Genomic DNA, 15,957 nt, shown 5'->3' on the forward strand with positions numbered 1-15,957 from the left:
GACAAGAGGCGTGTTCTAGGACAGATGCTCACATTTGGAGCCAACTGTGCCCTAACCTGAATAGCCCAGGCAAGCCCAATCTTGTTAGATCTTGGAAGCTAAGCAGGGCCGACCCTGGCAAGTATTTGGAAGGGAGACTCTCAAGGAATATCAGGGCTGGGGATACAGAGGCAGGCAATATCAAGACACCTCTCTGAAATATCCATGCCCCGCTAGGGGTCACCAGAAGTCACCATGACATGCACACAAAAATACCCCCCCCAAAATGTTTGGAGTCAACCACAGTGTCATCCTATGGTTACTGAGAACAAGACATACCTAGCACACCTCTGTGGCTGTGCAGGAGGGGGAAATCAGTGACAGAGGGCAAGGGAAGTTGTGTGTCATAACCAGGGGTCATTTGGGGGGGGACGCAGGGGGACGCCATCCCCCTGGGTGAGGTGCGGGAGGGCGGGGCCTGGAGCTCCCTGCTGGTGCCCGCTGGAGGTCGCCGCCGGCTGTGAGGAGGACACACTTCCGGTGATGTCAGGGGGTGTGGCATATGCTAATGAGTTATGCTAATGAGTCCCCCTAGCTCTTTTTCTACGAAATGACCCCTGGTCATAACTGCTCATGCCATTGATCAGGAGGACACACAGCTTGAAACCCATTGAAGTCAGACAAAAGCCCTCTTACTCAAGACCCCTCCACACACTGATGGAATGTGCAGAGAGAGAAAGTGGGCACAGGTGCACTGGCCCCACCCCTATATCATGGATGGCTTGTGAGCTCATCTCTTAAGCAAGGAGGCAGCACCCATGAGTTCATTCCCTTCCTTACCATGCTGCTTTCCGAATGTTGCCAATCACAGGAACAGAGCATACTTGTGGGTACTGCGTCCAGTGCACAGGCGCCATGCTCATGAGCTGGGGTCCATGAGGAAGCAGGGGGCAGGGCCTGCATTTTCATTGCCACTTTCCCTTCCTGTTCATTCAGTCAACACGCAGGGTGTTGTGTATACAAGGCTGAAGACTTCCTCCTGACTGGGCACCTGATTTTTTCTGTGTGCATATGAATCTGTCTCTTTTTCATTTATACACACAAACAAACATATAAATGGAAACACGCGTTTAATGTACTGCACATCAGTGTTCCCTCTAAGCTGAGTTAGTGTGAGCTAGCTCACAGTTTTTTAGCCTCCGGCTCACACATTTTTCTCTTAGCTCAGGAAGGATGAGCCGAAGGGTGAGAGCCAAAGGGCTTTTGGCCCATAGCTTATAGCCTGGGACCTTGAAGAGTCGGGTTGGCAGACTCAGACCATCTCAGATTTGTTTGTGTTTTATTTCCTTGTCTGTTTTTGTAATTTGCAGTTTTTTATATTTTTTTGTAAGTTGTTCAGGTCCCTCCAGGGAGAAAAGCAACCTAATAAATAAATATCAAGAACAGTACTTCTTCCATTGGTTAATTACCATATTTCATTTTCTGTTCTATAGTTTAGCAGTAACTGCTTCCTTTCTCTATGGCCAAGGTTTTAAATGGGTGGGGAACTTTTTTTGCCAACAAGTCACAGCTGAGCTGACTTACAATGATCCCATGGGGTTTTCAAGGCAAGAGATGTTCAGAGGTGGTTGGCCATTGTCTGATTGTGCACCATGACCCTGGTATTCCTTAGTGGTCTCTCATCCAAATACTAACCAGGGCCGACCCTGTTTAGCTTCTGAGGGCTAATGAGCCTGAGGTAGCCTGGGCTATACAGATCAAGGTGCAGAATTCCCCTATCCCAGGTTGATCTGGGAACCCAAGAAGCCACACCTCCAGCCTCATTTTGTTCTCAAGTGAGAACAAGGGAGCATCCAGTACAATGCCTGTTTGTGTGGCCTTTAGCTTAAATCTCAGGTGTTCAGCAATACCTACAATTGCTCTAGGAGTCCATAACTGCTCACTTTAACCCTTTGCTTTACTTGAAATCATAGCAAGTGCAGCAAGAGCTAGTTTTCCAGTTTAGTGATGGGTAGAAGAAGAAGAAGAAGAAGAGATTGGATTTGTACCCCGCCCTTCACTACCCAAGGGAGTCTCAGAGCGGCTTACAAACTCCTTTCCCTTCCCCTCCCCACAACAGACACCCTGTGAGGTAGGTGGGGCTGAGAGAGCTCTGACAGAAACTGCTCTTTTTCAAGAACAGCTCTTATCAGAGCTACGGCTTGCCCAAGGCCATCCAGCCGGGTGCAAGTGGAGGAGTGGGGAATTAAACCCGGTTCTCCCAGATTAGAGTCCGCGCACTTAACCACTACACCAAACTGGGTTGTACTGGATTTCTAGAGGTTTTTCTTGCACCTGGCAGCTATGACAAGTTAATAAGTGTCCAAAGGTTTGTACCATAATCTTTTCTGTCATTTAGAAAATTTCAAACTTTGTTGACCAGTGACCAAATTTCACCCTAATTCCCACCATTTACTACTGAATGTTGGCAATCAATGGCTCCGGTCACACGTAGAAGTTGCCGCGGGATACTTATGGATGCCAGGCGGATCTTAAGGGCGCGATCAAAGGGCACATCTGGCAGGCATCGCGCACCCATTGCCAGCCCGTCACGTCCGGCTGAAGATCCGCAGTTAAAAGCAACCGGCGAAAGTGCAGTAGCTAACGCTTGCAACGGGCCGCAGACAGACATCCTCCGTCTGATCGCTCCACCAGCTCCTCTCACTGTGTTGAGGTGCACTGGAAACGCGCGCTGACCCGATTCCCATCTGATTGCGTCCGGGTGGGTCAAAGTGCGCCGCCGCAAACAGCCACGCCTCCCCAACGCATTTCGCAGCAAGTGTGAACGGAACCATTGTGTCACAAGTTTCATGACAGAAACACTGTCCTTATTACTATGCGTAATAGTAAAGTGGGTGGCTTGTGTCAGTCACAAATCAGCAAAACAAAATTACTCACAAGAAAGGTCTGAGAAATATGACTTTGCACTAGGCTAACCAAGAACAATCATATCCAAAATGGCCTGATGATGAGGACAGAGCATGTTCCAAGGAACACAAAATGTTGAGGGCAGTTATAGGGAGGAAAACCAGAGAAGAGGAGAAATTAGCCAGCTTGAGCTTCTGAGAGTTTCTTGAATCAAATCCTGGAGAGGGAATTCAAGCATATATTTGGGAAACATCCAGTTCATCGTTTGCCTTCCCTCAGTTCCTCATAGAACCCCAGCTAGTTTTCTCTAATAATGAAGCTTATGGTTGTATAGTTACCAGTAGGGCATAATAGGGCTTCTTACAGACAGTGTAATGATTTTTGCATCCTGAGGAACACCCCATATGTGAAGGGGGGAGCTTGGTCAGGGGAAAATTTTTCAATCATTTACTTTCCCCTTCATTTCAGAAACATTTATGTTGAAACTTGAAGCCTGGAAGAAACAATATGGCTGACAAGAAAAAAGGGGGTGAAATATTTCAGACAAAAAGATAAAGTAGCTGCTTGTCTGCATAAAAATTGTAACTAACTTGAAAAGAACTTCTGAGTAGAACTTACGAAAGAGAAAAGGAAGCAAAACTGAACCTGAGAGTACCCCAACATCAAATCCCAACTCCATTATACCCTTCCTTGTACAGGAGCTCTGAGGTTCACGGCAAAAGAGAGCTATTAGCAGAATTCCTACCGGTAATCCTGGTTCTCCAACACCTGGTGGACCAACAGGACCCAGTCTTCCTGTTAAACCGATATCACCCTTCAGAAAAAAAGATAAGTCATGTTTCTATCTGGACATAATGTACGTTTATTTTATTTTTAATGTCCCCAATGATAAGCAAGTTTTTCCTAGGATTAATAACTATTTTGAAACATATCAGCTGAAGCAAATGTTCCATTTCACTGAAAGCTAACTGTGAAGTGTTGGGTGTCTTTGTTTTTAAAAATGGTATGAATGTATTTGAACTGTATCCAGAATACCTTTCAGGTATTACAAAGAGATCATTTATTCTTTTAAGTTTTTATCCAGTCATATATTATTTCAGCAGCTGTCCCCCCCCTCCCCCTTCTGTGAAGTAGGCCACATGATTGGCATTTCTTACCTTTGGGCCTGGCAATCCTACTCCAGTTTCTCCAGTCATTCCAGGGGGGCCAGGGAGGCCTCGTTCACCCTGGGGGGGGGGAGAATACTTGCTTTCAATTTTTTTAGGCTTTCATGGAAAAAAGACTTGCTTCTGTTGTCTTGGATGTACAAGTTTACACATTAGTGTAAAAATATGACAATTAACTTGTAAAGAACATATGAGAAAAATAAGTTGAGAACAGAAAGAGAATCCCAAACTATGGTGTTCTATCGGTTTAATTGCTTACAATTCTGGCAGATTGTTTGCATGGCGGGAGGTCAGGAAAAGTGAGATGTTAACAAGAATGATGAGGGGGAGACATGGACTGCCCCAACGGAAGGCTGGAGGGGAAAGAACTGCCTCGACTGAAGGAATTAGAGACAGCCCTGTGTATTTCTGCACATGTCTGTCCCATTCACATACAGAATGAACACACCAGGGAAACTGAGTATGTGCAATAAGAAATATAACTAAAACAATTATAAAATCGAAAGCAAAAGAAGTTCATCACTAATACCGAGATCCAAGAGTTGGATCCAATGAAGGCTTTCCATGGGTGGAAGGACTTGCATCTTAGGAAAGCCAGGCTGGTAGCTGACATCCCTGGGAGCTTTAGGAATGGGGCAGGAGGTAGAAATTACATTGTGTGAGTTTTACCATGGAGTTTTCAGGGAAGACCAGAGAGTCCCTTGTCATGCTTACATCACATCCAGGTTTTTGGGCAGACATGATGCCATGCATCGCATGACATCATTTCTACCCCTGGGTCTTTCTCCCATGGGTCTAGGGATGAGGGGTGGAAGAGGAGGTACACCAGCAGGAGCTCTCCTTTCAGAAGTAGGCACCTGGTAAACCTATTCCACCCACATATAATGAATTCCTTGCCTCCACCCTCCTGCTGTAGCCCAAAATGCTTCCTGAAAAGCTGTTCTTAGTATTTGGGGGGAATTTTGGGCTGTAGCAGGAAAGGGGAGGTAAGACAGTCATGTTTCATGGTTGAAAATAATTCTGTTTGCAGAAACACTGTGTGGGATCCAAGCCCACGTATCACACGCATGAAGCTGCCTTACACTGAATCAGACCATTGGTCCATCAAGGACTGTATTGCCTACTCTGACTGGTAGAGGCTCTTCAGGGTCTCAGGCAGAGGTCTTTCACATCACCTCCTGCTTGGTCCTTCACACGGGAAATGCTGTGGACTGAACCTAGGACCTTCTGCATGCCAAGCAGAGACTCTTCCACACTGAGGCTCTTCCCTCTATCATCTATTTGAATGACACCTCTGTGTGTGTGTGTGTGTGTGTGTGTGTGAGGTAGGTAGGTAGGTAGGTAGGTAGGTAGGTAGGTAGGTGTGTTTAGTGTCTGAGCAGTGGTCAGGAGGAAGTCAAATGCACACTGGATCCAATTTCTTTAAAAGATTATGTTCTATAGGGACTTCTGCATAGGATGGTATCAGCATTCACTATGAAATGATAGAAAGCATTAGCATGAATCCAGTTCTAACTAATCAATACTGATGTACTGTCATTGAGAGAAATGCCCCCAGAGTGAAATCACTTTCTGCTACATTGAAGGAAAAATTTGTGTCATGTGCAGCCTGAACAAGATGTTGCTAATGAGTTTCCCTTTAGTGATTCCCTGTGGCGTAAGGTCATACAAAGCTTTAAATGGGCTGAAGTGCCTTGAAGGAGATTTTTGTGATGAGGAATGTCATGGAAGGTTTGCCTTTCTAGACTGACTTGGCAATTTCCTGTTAAACAACAGCAAAGGTCTTGATTCTTTTTCTTTAAAAAGAAGAAGAGTTGGTTTTATACCCCACTCTTCACTACCCAAAGGAGTCTCAGAGCAGCTTACAATTACCTTCCCTTCCTCCCCACAACAGACACACCCTGTGAGGTAGGTGGGGCTGAGAGACTTCAGAGAGAACTGTGACTGGCCCAAGGTCACCCAGCAGGCTTCATGTGGAGGTAGGGCTGCCAAGTCTCGTTGAATCGCGGCGGGGGATCGTCATTCTTTACAGGAGCTCTGCTGCGGGGGACGACAACAGGTGTTGCACCGCCGTCGCCAGGATGTGACGCTACGCGTCGCTCTGGCAACAGGACTCCAAACAGCCCCGTTGCCAGAGCGACGCGTAGCGTCACATCCTGGCGATCGTGGTGCAACGCCTGTTGCCGTCCCCCGCGGCAGAGCTTCTGTAAAGAATGACAATCCCCCGCCACGATTCAACGAGACTTGGCAGCCCTATGTGGAGGAGTGGGGAACAAACCCAGTTCTCCAGATTAGAGTCCGCCGCTCTTAACCACTCACCACACTGGCTCTCAAATCTTTAGATTTCTCTTACAAATCTTTATAAATCTTCAGGTTTCTATTTACTTATTGTGCAGAAAATCTTTGAGGGTCATTTTCAGTACTGCTAACATGGGTAGCACTCACAGTCCAGACAATGTTTTAAAGTACTGTTATCACTATCAAAGCCACAAAGCAATAGTATTGTTTATGTTACTATACCTGCTCCAAGGAAATGAATAGGCTAGATGATAGCTATTGGTGCCAGCAGAATGGGTTGCCAGCCTCCAGGTGGGGCCTGGGGATCTCCTGGAATTACAAATGATCTCCAGACTACAGAGGTCACTTATCCTGGGCAAAAATGGCAGCTTCAGAAAGTGGACTCTGTGGCATTACATCCCCTACAGAGCTCCCTCCCATCCCCAAACTCTACCCTCCTCAGCCTCTACCCCCAAATGGCCAGCAATTTCCCTACCTAGAGTAGAGTAGTAGTAGGAATGTAAGATTAGATGCCCTAGTAGGAATGTAAGATTAGACCCCATCATCAAACAGGATAACTAGCCTGTTTGTTTTTTTAAAAAACGAATTCTCTTGTGTACAAGTTCATGAGGGATAATAAACAGTGAACCTCTTCACGTTGCTTCAACCTGTCCAAGCCTCCACATTCTGGTTTAAGCGACACAAAAGATGGTGGTCGTGATTTCTAAGTGCACTTCTCAATGAGATGTGGTAGACTCGATTCCACAGTTGGCTTGATTTGCTCTGAGGAGTCTCTCTGGCTGCTCCCCCCCCACACACACACCGGGGTCACTTTAATCCCAAGACTGTGAATCCCACTCCGTATGAGGAAAAGCGAAGTGTGAGCAAGGTTACGATTAATGTCTGTTAGCATTTAAGAATCTAATGAATGCTATGGAGTCTTACCTTTGATCCCTGCACTCCTTCGGGCCCTTGATCTCCAGGTAACCCTTGAGGACCCTGTTAAATCGTGAATATTTGATTAGAGACTTTTGCAGTTGGAAGCTGAAGATGCTTGGAATTTTTTTTTAATGCGACTGATTTACTGTTGATCTACACAACCTTTTCTCTCCTTCATTATACTCAGTGGTCAAGCACTGATTATATTCCTGAAAATTAGTTATGTACCTACCATCCACGGGTGCAGTCAGGTAATTTTTAGATGCTGAACTTAATGGTCTTATGGGAGCCCCCTTTTGGATGGTAATGCACATTTTGTTGGAATATGCAATGTCTGTCTGGTGTACAAGAGAGAAAGAGAAGAAGCTCCTGTTGGGGGCAGCATGCCAGATCGGAATGTGCATCTCCACTTTCTCTCTTCTGCTAAAGTGTCACTTCCTCGTATGTTCCCCAGAATGCTATTCATAGGTCACATCTGCCTTGCTGGAATCTATAAACACTCTCTCCTCCCTCCAGCCATGTAGCTAGCATGTTCTGTCTTTCTCCACCCCCCCCCCCATGGTATTCAAATGACACTGCATACTCACTCTCCTAAGACACTTTAGGTGTGACAATATAGCCTGCTTTTAGAGCCCCCACTGAGCCTGTGAGCCAGAGTTCTGGACTTCTGCCCCCATATCCAACTATGATGATGCCGTCTGTCCTTTGGCATGTCTTGTTATGGGGTCCTATAGAAAATTTGGGTTGCAGATGGATGCCCACAGTTTTGGGCCACAGACTGGAAGATAAACCTTGTTCTTCTTGATTGCTTAGACAGCTGCAGTTGACTTGGGTTTGAGACTATGGAACAGGCAGAAAAACAATATTGGCCCCAGTCACACGGAGCATTAGGCACGTTAGAGAGACGGAAGATAGGCGGATTTTCCAGGTGCGATCTCACCACCACATCTGGGAAGCGTAGAGCTCCCGTGGCGCACCCGAGGCTTCCCGCCGAAGATGCGGGGTAAAAAACTAGTACCTCGGAGGTACTAGTTTTCAGAAACCACGGGACAAGGGCGGGCGTCTGATCGCGTTTCCGGTGGTAGTTCCGGCGCCCGCCCATGTCCCCTTGCAAAAAGTTTTTTTCCCCCAAGTCTCCACGGATGCGCACAAGCACCCAATGGAGCATGCGCACATTTCAGTTTTAAAAAAACACACACAACCCCGTTTGCCGCGCCGCTCCACTTCTTTGCCGCGTCGTGTGATCGGCACCTCCCCCCTAACCATGGGAGCTCGACGGGACCTCAACCCAACACCTGATCGCGCAGTCACACATTCGTTTGCTCCGGGGCAAACAGCAACGCCTCCCCCCCGCATTTTCCTGCCCGTGTGGCCGAGGCCATTGTCCTGTACAATGCAGTGTTCGTTGCACATGAATGAAAAATTTGAAGAAAAATCCATGATGGTGAAAGGCCCTTTGGGTGAGACATAATGGAGGGGATGAGGACAGATAGGCTTTGGTTCCCTTCACTAACTTTTACTTAGTTTTGTGAAGGACATGGATGAGAAGAAACATTAAAGTCTGAATCTTAGTACCTTCCACAAGAAATATAAGACTTGTTAGTTTAGGATGGGTTTTAATCGCTCAGGCAGTTTTCACTGGTATTAGGGATTGTTCAGAACACTTCAAAAATGATATCCAGATAGTTGTTTTGGGTTAGTTTATGGTGGAATTTCATGATACAGTTTATGATTGATCTACAGGGTTCAGAAAAGACAAAAGTACATTTTCACAGGAAAGGCATAATTAACTTAAGCAATTCATTGCCACAGAATGTAATAGTTAGCCACTAGCTTAGATGGCTTTAAAGGAGGTGTGTGAAAAATTCGTGGAAGTCAGGTCCATCAATGGCTATGAGGTATAACAGCTAAATTGAACCTCTGTGGTCAGGCTGAGGGCATCTGTCAGACTACGGTGGGAAACAGGATTCCGGAATGGATTAACCATAGGTCTATTCAAAGAATCATGGAAAGGACCTCCAGGATCATCTAATCCAACCCAGTAGGTCTCTTTCTTATGTGCCCATTCTTTTGTCTCTTATGTAAAAACAGCCTCTGTTCCAGTTTTACCTTATTAAACTTAGGTTTAGATAAGGACAAGAGATTATACGGGATAATCAGATAAAAATAAAGACTGTATTTAGTATGAAAAAGATGAAACCTAGAGAGAATGTTGTTACCTGGAGACCTCGGAGTCCTCTTGGACCACCAGGACCTTCTGGGCCCTGAAGGAAAAGTGAAAAAAAAACCTTAAATCCTTCTTAATGTTGTTCAAACCCTTTTAAGATATGCTAAAAATATAGTAAGTCAACAGCTAGCAAGAAAAGACAGTACAAAAACATAGAATCATAGAGTTGCCAGGGACCTCCAGGGTCATCTAGTCCAACTCCCTGAACAATGCAGGAAATTCACAAATAACCCCCCCCCATTCCTCCAGTGACCCTGTTCCATGCCCAGAAGATGACAAAATACCTCCAGGATCTCCAGCCAAACTGGCACAGAAAAAAATTGCTTCCTGACCCCAAAGGGGCGATCAACATTTCCCTGGGTGTGTAAGAAAGGGCCACGAGAACTAAGCACTAATGCAACCCTGCCTGCTCTCCCACTCATGATCTGCCTAAGTTCACAGAATCAGCATTGCTGTCAGATGGCCATCTAGCCTCTGTTTGAAAACCTCCAAAGAAGGAGAGCCCACCACCTCCCAAGGAAGCCTGTTCCACTGAGGAACAGATCTAATACCGCTCTACTGTCAGGAAGTTCTTCCTAATGTTTTGCCAAAAACTCTTCTGATCCTTACATGGTAAGGATAATTGAAACATGGGCAGAAAAGTTCATGTATTTTAAAACCCAATTTACATGATTATGCTCTACACAGACCTCACAACGAAGCTGTCCCCCACCCACTCCCACAAATTTCTTCTACCTCATTGTGTTTGTATAGTCATCACACTACTAGCACAGGATTAGGGCTAGCAACCTGTAGCTCCCTGTGGGATGTGGCACTTGAGACCCAAACTAAAAATTACATTTGGTATGAGTCAGGTTGAGTCCCCCCGGCCCGATTCTGATCTTTTCACAGCCAAAGGCTACTTTGGAGAACCAAAGATCCCAAGTGTTTTGGGGTCCAGGTTGTCTTGAGACCATGGTGCTGGTGGAAGAGGGGGTTCAGTCTCATCTTTCTGAGTTGAAATAGCCCCAGTGGGGGACCTATTTGCCTTGCTCAGGGCTACACATACAAAATTAGTCCATTTATATAAACCCTTACAGTAGAATCACCACCACCACCACCACATAAAGAATCAGAGGACAGTTACTCACTCGATCACCTTTTATTCCTGGTGTACCACATTCACCTCTTTCACCCTTGGATAAAAAAATATTAGATCAGTTGTTTGCAAGTTTCTCTTCAGTGTTTTCTTTCTTTTTCACCCCTCCTGACAATTCCATTATACCATATAGCTGCTGCATAGTTGAGATCCTAAAAAGCTTTTCCTTTACAACCAATAAGTTACCTTTACAATCAATAAGTTAACATTGCTGTATCGGTTACTGCAGTAGCTGTTGACCCAAGAAGGTGAAAAAGAACACATACCTTTTCTCCTTTGTATCCTGACTTCCCCTTAAGGAAAAAAAGCAAAAACAAAATGTCTTTATTAAATTAGTATTGACATCATTTCCAGAGTGGGGCATTCTAGACTAGTACAAGAGAACAGGTTTGTTGACTTGAAATGTTTAGCCCACCTGGTCTGAAGACTCAGTCTGAGTAATAGTCCCAAATGATATAGCAGTTGAGGGACTTTCTGACACCTCAGGTGAGACTCTGTTTCATAACCTAACCTAACTCTCAGGGTTGTTGTGAGGATAAAATGGAAAGGGAACAACCATCTTTGTTGTCTTTTGCACCTCAGAGTAACGGTGGGATAGAATTGAACTGACAGAGACAGACAGACCAGCATTTCTTTGCTGGCTTGAATCTGATGACTGAGGTTTCACTACATGGGAGTATCTGGGCGCATGTGTGTGTGTGTGTGTGTGTGTGTGTGAAGCATTATTAGCATCAAAATCCCAAGGCTAGCTTTTCCATGAAAAGTTGTTTTAGATTTCAGAAGAGTTTTGTTTACCCACACAATAACACGTGTGCAGAGGAAGAAAGCATTGTTTTACTTTCTGCTTCAGGTATGAAAATATTTAAGATTGGCACTAAAAAGTCCATTGTATACCATTGCAAGTGTCATTGTCCACCTATTTCCTTTGAAGTTCCACTCCTGGCACAGGCTCTGTAGAACTTTACAGCACTAGTCATTAGTACAGAAGCACACTTTTGGTAGTTGTCTGATTTAATTGTGGTCACGGACATGATTTGGAACACATCAGCCATTTCGGCCACCTGATCTACAGTTTTGTGAAAGGTGGGCTAGGGTGTTAAAATGGCTCAGGAGCAAGTTGAGCTAAGCAGTTCCTGAGGTGTTGGCAATGCCATGCCACTTAGTCCTGTTTGCCAGAGGCCCATTGGAGCAGCAGCCCTCTGGGAGATTTCCTTGTCAATATTATGTGTGTTTATATACCCTAGGTGTTGTTGTTGTTGTTTACCATTCACTGGTATCCGACTCTTGGCAATTCTATGGGCCACCTCTCTCCACATTTTCCAATCTTGTACTGTTTCTTTGAGTTGTTCCATGCTCAGGCTGGTGTTGACTTTTATAGTGTCTAGCCACTGTGTTCTTTGGCGGCCTGGTTTCCTTTTGCCACTAACCAATCCAAGTATAATTGCTTTTTCTAGTGAGTTCTTCCACATGACATGGCTGAAATAAGTCAGTTGCAGTTTTATGATTTTTCCTTCCAATGACATGTCTGGTTTTAAACCCTAGGTACTTCCCTCCCAAAATGGAGGAAAGCAAAATAGGAAAGTAAACGAGTATTTACCTCTGTCCCGTCTCTTCCTGGAATTCCATTTAAGCCTGGCTCGCCCTAGAAACATCAAAGTGTTTTACTTTTTAGGTGAAAATCTTGTCCTATATATCATTTCAGTTAGCAGGGTTGAATTCTGTATTACTAGGGGAAAAAAGAGGAGGGGGAAAACAGAACTTCCAGACCACTCTTCGAAATTAATTTTGAGAATGATACTAGGTTCCATTTATGAATTTTATAAACTTGTAATATGGTTTTTATTTAGGATGACTTCTAGGCTGTCAGGGCCAAATGACATGATATTGGGGATCTATAGCTGGATATAATTTAGTGGAAAAAGCAGTCACGGAAGCCCCAAGATGGATAGGGGCTATGCTGCTGGGGAAGGAAGTTTTAATTCCCTTCTCCCACGCTTTGTTTCACTGATCAAAAACTACTTTCAGCCCTGGTAGGAAAAAAGGGGGAGGTACCCATGATCCTCTTTTCCTCACCACCACCACCCCATAACTGGGACTAAAAGCAGCCTGAGGGGACATTTTCAGTCAAGGAAATGGCAGGGGGAGGATTTAATCACTCTCTTATCCAGTACACCATTCCAATCCATATCAATCTCCTGTCCCTCACAATTGCTTTTTGTAGTAAGCCAGCTGGGAAGTCCAGTCAGGGGTTCCCAGTGTCACAGGTAGTTTGGTCTTTAATTCTAAACTCTGCCAAGTGATTAAATAAAATTTTATTTCAGCATTCTCCATTCCAAATTATAAATTTGAATAAGCATTTTATTCAAATCTCGTATGTCGTATTACCTTTGCTCCCTTTGGACCAGTAGCTCCATCATCACCGGGGCGACCCTTTTTACCCTGAAAACAGAAAGTCAATGAGGGAAAATTAGGAAATTACCCTAGATTCTTTGTTGTGTATATTGGTTCTCAATAGGGTTGCCAGGCCTGGCAGCAAGAGACTTTAGGTGAATGAGGGCAAGCAGCAAGAGACTGAGGGACCAACCATCAGTGATTGCATGACAACACTTTCAGAAAAACCCAGAACTGATATCAATCCTATCTAGGAATTGCTGGGGATGTCACGGTTTTACCACAGAGTTTCCAGTAACTCCTAGAGGGATGTGATGTCACTTCCAGGTTTTCCCAGAAATGACATCATGCCATAGGACCGACAGCCATTTTTATGTTATTTTCTCAGAGCAGTGGTGGGAAATGGGAACTGGGGGCAGGGGATCCCTCCCCCACTGGGGAATTGGCAATCCTAGATTTTAAATGTATGCAGAGTCTACCTCAAAATGTACAAAAGCTATAAAAATTTGAATGTGAATTTCCCCACTTGCAACAGCCACTCAGTGCAAACACCCAGAGTGGGTGGAAACACAGTCATCTCACAATTCTTTGTTAACTGCTGCTGCTGCAGCAGCTGCTTTTAGAGGAAACTTCTTATTTTCAATTATGTCAAGGAATTAATCTGCATTCGAACTTCAGTGCAATTTGACTTTAACACTTTTATACTTTTATCATTTAGGGGGGAATTAAATGATGTAACCAGGAAGAAATATAAGTGCCCAAGTTCAAAAGATGTTTATTGCACATCTGAAGTTTAATGGAAGTCTTGTCTTAGGCAGATTTGATTTAAAAATAATAATAATAATAATAAAAGGAGGAGGAAGAAGAGATTGGATTTATACCCCGCCCTTCACTACCCAAAGGTGTCTCAGAGCGGCTTACAAACTCCTTTCCCTTCCCCTCCCCACAACAGACACCCTGTGAGGTAGGTGGGGCTGAGAGAGCTCTTGACAGAAACTGCTCTTTTTCAAGAACAGCTCTTATCAGAACTATGGCTTGACCAAGGTCGGTCAGCCAGCCAGCCAGGTGCAAGTGGAGGAGTGGGGAATCAAACCCAGTTCTCCCAGATTAGAGTCCGCGCACTTAACCACTACACCAAACTACACAAAACTTCCTTTGGCTAGAATACCCATCTCTATCCTTCTTGGCTGTTAGTGGGTGCCATTCTCAGGTTTTTGCTAGACAAGAAGTTTGCCTTCATGAACATCTCTCCCCCCCATTTATAATCTTTCTTTTAAAGCTAGCACATACTTCTTCTAGAGCAAGAAAAGCAAGAAGGAACATGCTGGGCAGAGAATAAATGTGTCTTTGTTTGGAAAGGTTACACTTTAAAAATATTAAGTGGCTGTGTTTTATGGCAGAATGTTTTATTGTAAAACAAGCTTGCTCCAGTTCCTTACAGCTGCAATATGTCTACAGCAAGCACAACCTGATCTTCACACACTCACCTGGCAATCTGCCACTGAATTCTACAGGACTGTCTCTTAAGTAGGTATGCAGCCATATTGCCCAGGGCTATGCCAGTTAACTTTGCACTAAATCCCACTTCTTTCACTGAGGTTTCCTCCTGAGTTGAAAAAAGTAGCCTTAGGCCTATTTCACACATACAGGAGAATGAGGCAGTAGAATGGGCCACACCACTTTAGACTGGCATTCTCAGCACTGCCTCAACAAATACCAGGAGATTTTTGTGGCAGTGCCTGAGGAGAGTGGAATTCAGGGAGGATGAACTAGATTGCACTAAGGCTGCCCACTCTAGTCTCCATGGGCTTTACCATAGAGATTGGGGAAAATTCTAGAGCATCAATATGTGTAGGCCATTTTTCTCTCACTTCTCAACTCCTTGGGGGTAGAAAATTTTGAGGTGGGTAATTCTGCACCCTGGGCATAAATGGGAGGCCTTGCTTTAGACTGCAGTTAGAAAAGTATACTGTGGCTCTCCTGTGGTGGCTCAGTGGCAGAACATCTGCTTTGCATGCAAAAAAAAAAAATCCCAGTTGCAATCATCAATACTTCCAGGGTTTTTTAAAGATCAAGTAGTAGGTGATGCAAAAGACTTCTACCCAAGACCTTGCAGAGCTGCTACCTCTTTTTGCAGGGAGTTGTTAACTTAGAGGAGCTTTTCTGAGAGTGATCCTTTCCTTGCAGTCTGAAGTAGTGCACACACATGTTATGCATGGGTAGGGTCCAAAAGGACTTCAAGTGAAGCTTTGCCTGCAGAACAGAACTTCCCACAGGACAAATTGTTCCTGATGTAGGAGTACAATGTGGGGGTCCTACAGTAGAAAATGAAAAAATGGCAAAAATATCCCCTCCTTTGTGTGTAGGGATGGGCATGAACCTGCTCATGAATAAAAGAATTTTGGCCAGCTCATGGTTCGCAAAGCAATGCTTGCGAACTGAAGAGCCACCACAAACTTCCATGTATTTAAAGCAGTTCGTGGTGGTTCATGGAGAGCAGAAAAGCAGGGGTTTAGATGTATCAGAGCCATTTAACCCCCATGTTTTCTGCTCCCCGCAAAAAGGGTCCTGCTTCATATCGGTTTGTGGTGCGGTTCCTGGTTCAGCCACGAACCACAAAAATGTAGTTCATGCCCATCCCTGCTCATGTGCAAACAGAAGTTCCTTTCCACTTGCAGCAATGGGTCACGGCCATCGTCTACAGCTATGTGTTTTCTTAAGTAGCCATGGTCAATTAACGACTCTGTACCAACAATCCTCATTCATGATTGAAGTTAAACATAAGAGAAGAAAATTAGTAAAACTGCAACTTACAGCAGGGCCAGGTAGACCCCTTTCTCCTTTTTCACAGTTACATATAGGAGGCTGAGGACACTAGATAAAGAAACACACACACAAATTAATCAACTTTATATAGCCAGAAAGACTTTTTT

General features: G+C 44.7%; 1 protein-coding gene across 1 annotated transcript in view; it reads right to left on the minus strand.

Moving 5' to 3' along the window:
* Positions 1-15,957, minus strand: part of LOC107119684 (collagen alpha-1(XXVIII) chain-like) — a gene marked incomplete at its 5' end in the record, with an annotated part of 68,490 nt that overhangs the window by 41,883 nt on the left and 10,650 nt on the right. The window contains 9 exons of the mRNA XM_015422243.1: positions 3,632-3,700; positions 4,044-4,112; positions 7,275-7,328; positions 9,488-9,532; positions 10,626-10,670; positions 10,900-10,926; positions 12,231-12,275; positions 13,019-13,072; positions 15,839-15,898. Coding sequence (XP_015277729.1) covers positions 3,632-3,700; positions 4,044-4,112; positions 7,275-7,328; positions 9,488-9,532; positions 10,626-10,670; positions 10,900-10,926; positions 12,231-12,275; positions 13,019-13,072; positions 15,839-15,898 — 468 coding nt within the window. The remainder of the gene's footprint in view (positions 1-3,631; positions 3,701-4,043; positions 4,113-7,274; positions 7,329-9,487; positions 9,533-10,625; positions 10,671-10,899; positions 10,927-12,230; positions 12,276-13,018; positions 13,073-15,838; positions 15,899-15,957) is intronic.

The sequence above is a fragment of the Gekko japonicus genome, unplaced genomic scaffold (genome assembly GCF_001447785.1).
Source record: "Gekko japonicus isolate JY-2015 unplaced genomic scaffold, Gekko_japonicus_V1.1 scaffold469, whole genome shotgun sequence".
Lineage (NCBI taxonomy): Eukaryota > Metazoa > Chordata > Lepidosauria > Squamata > Gekkonidae > Gekko > Gekko japonicus.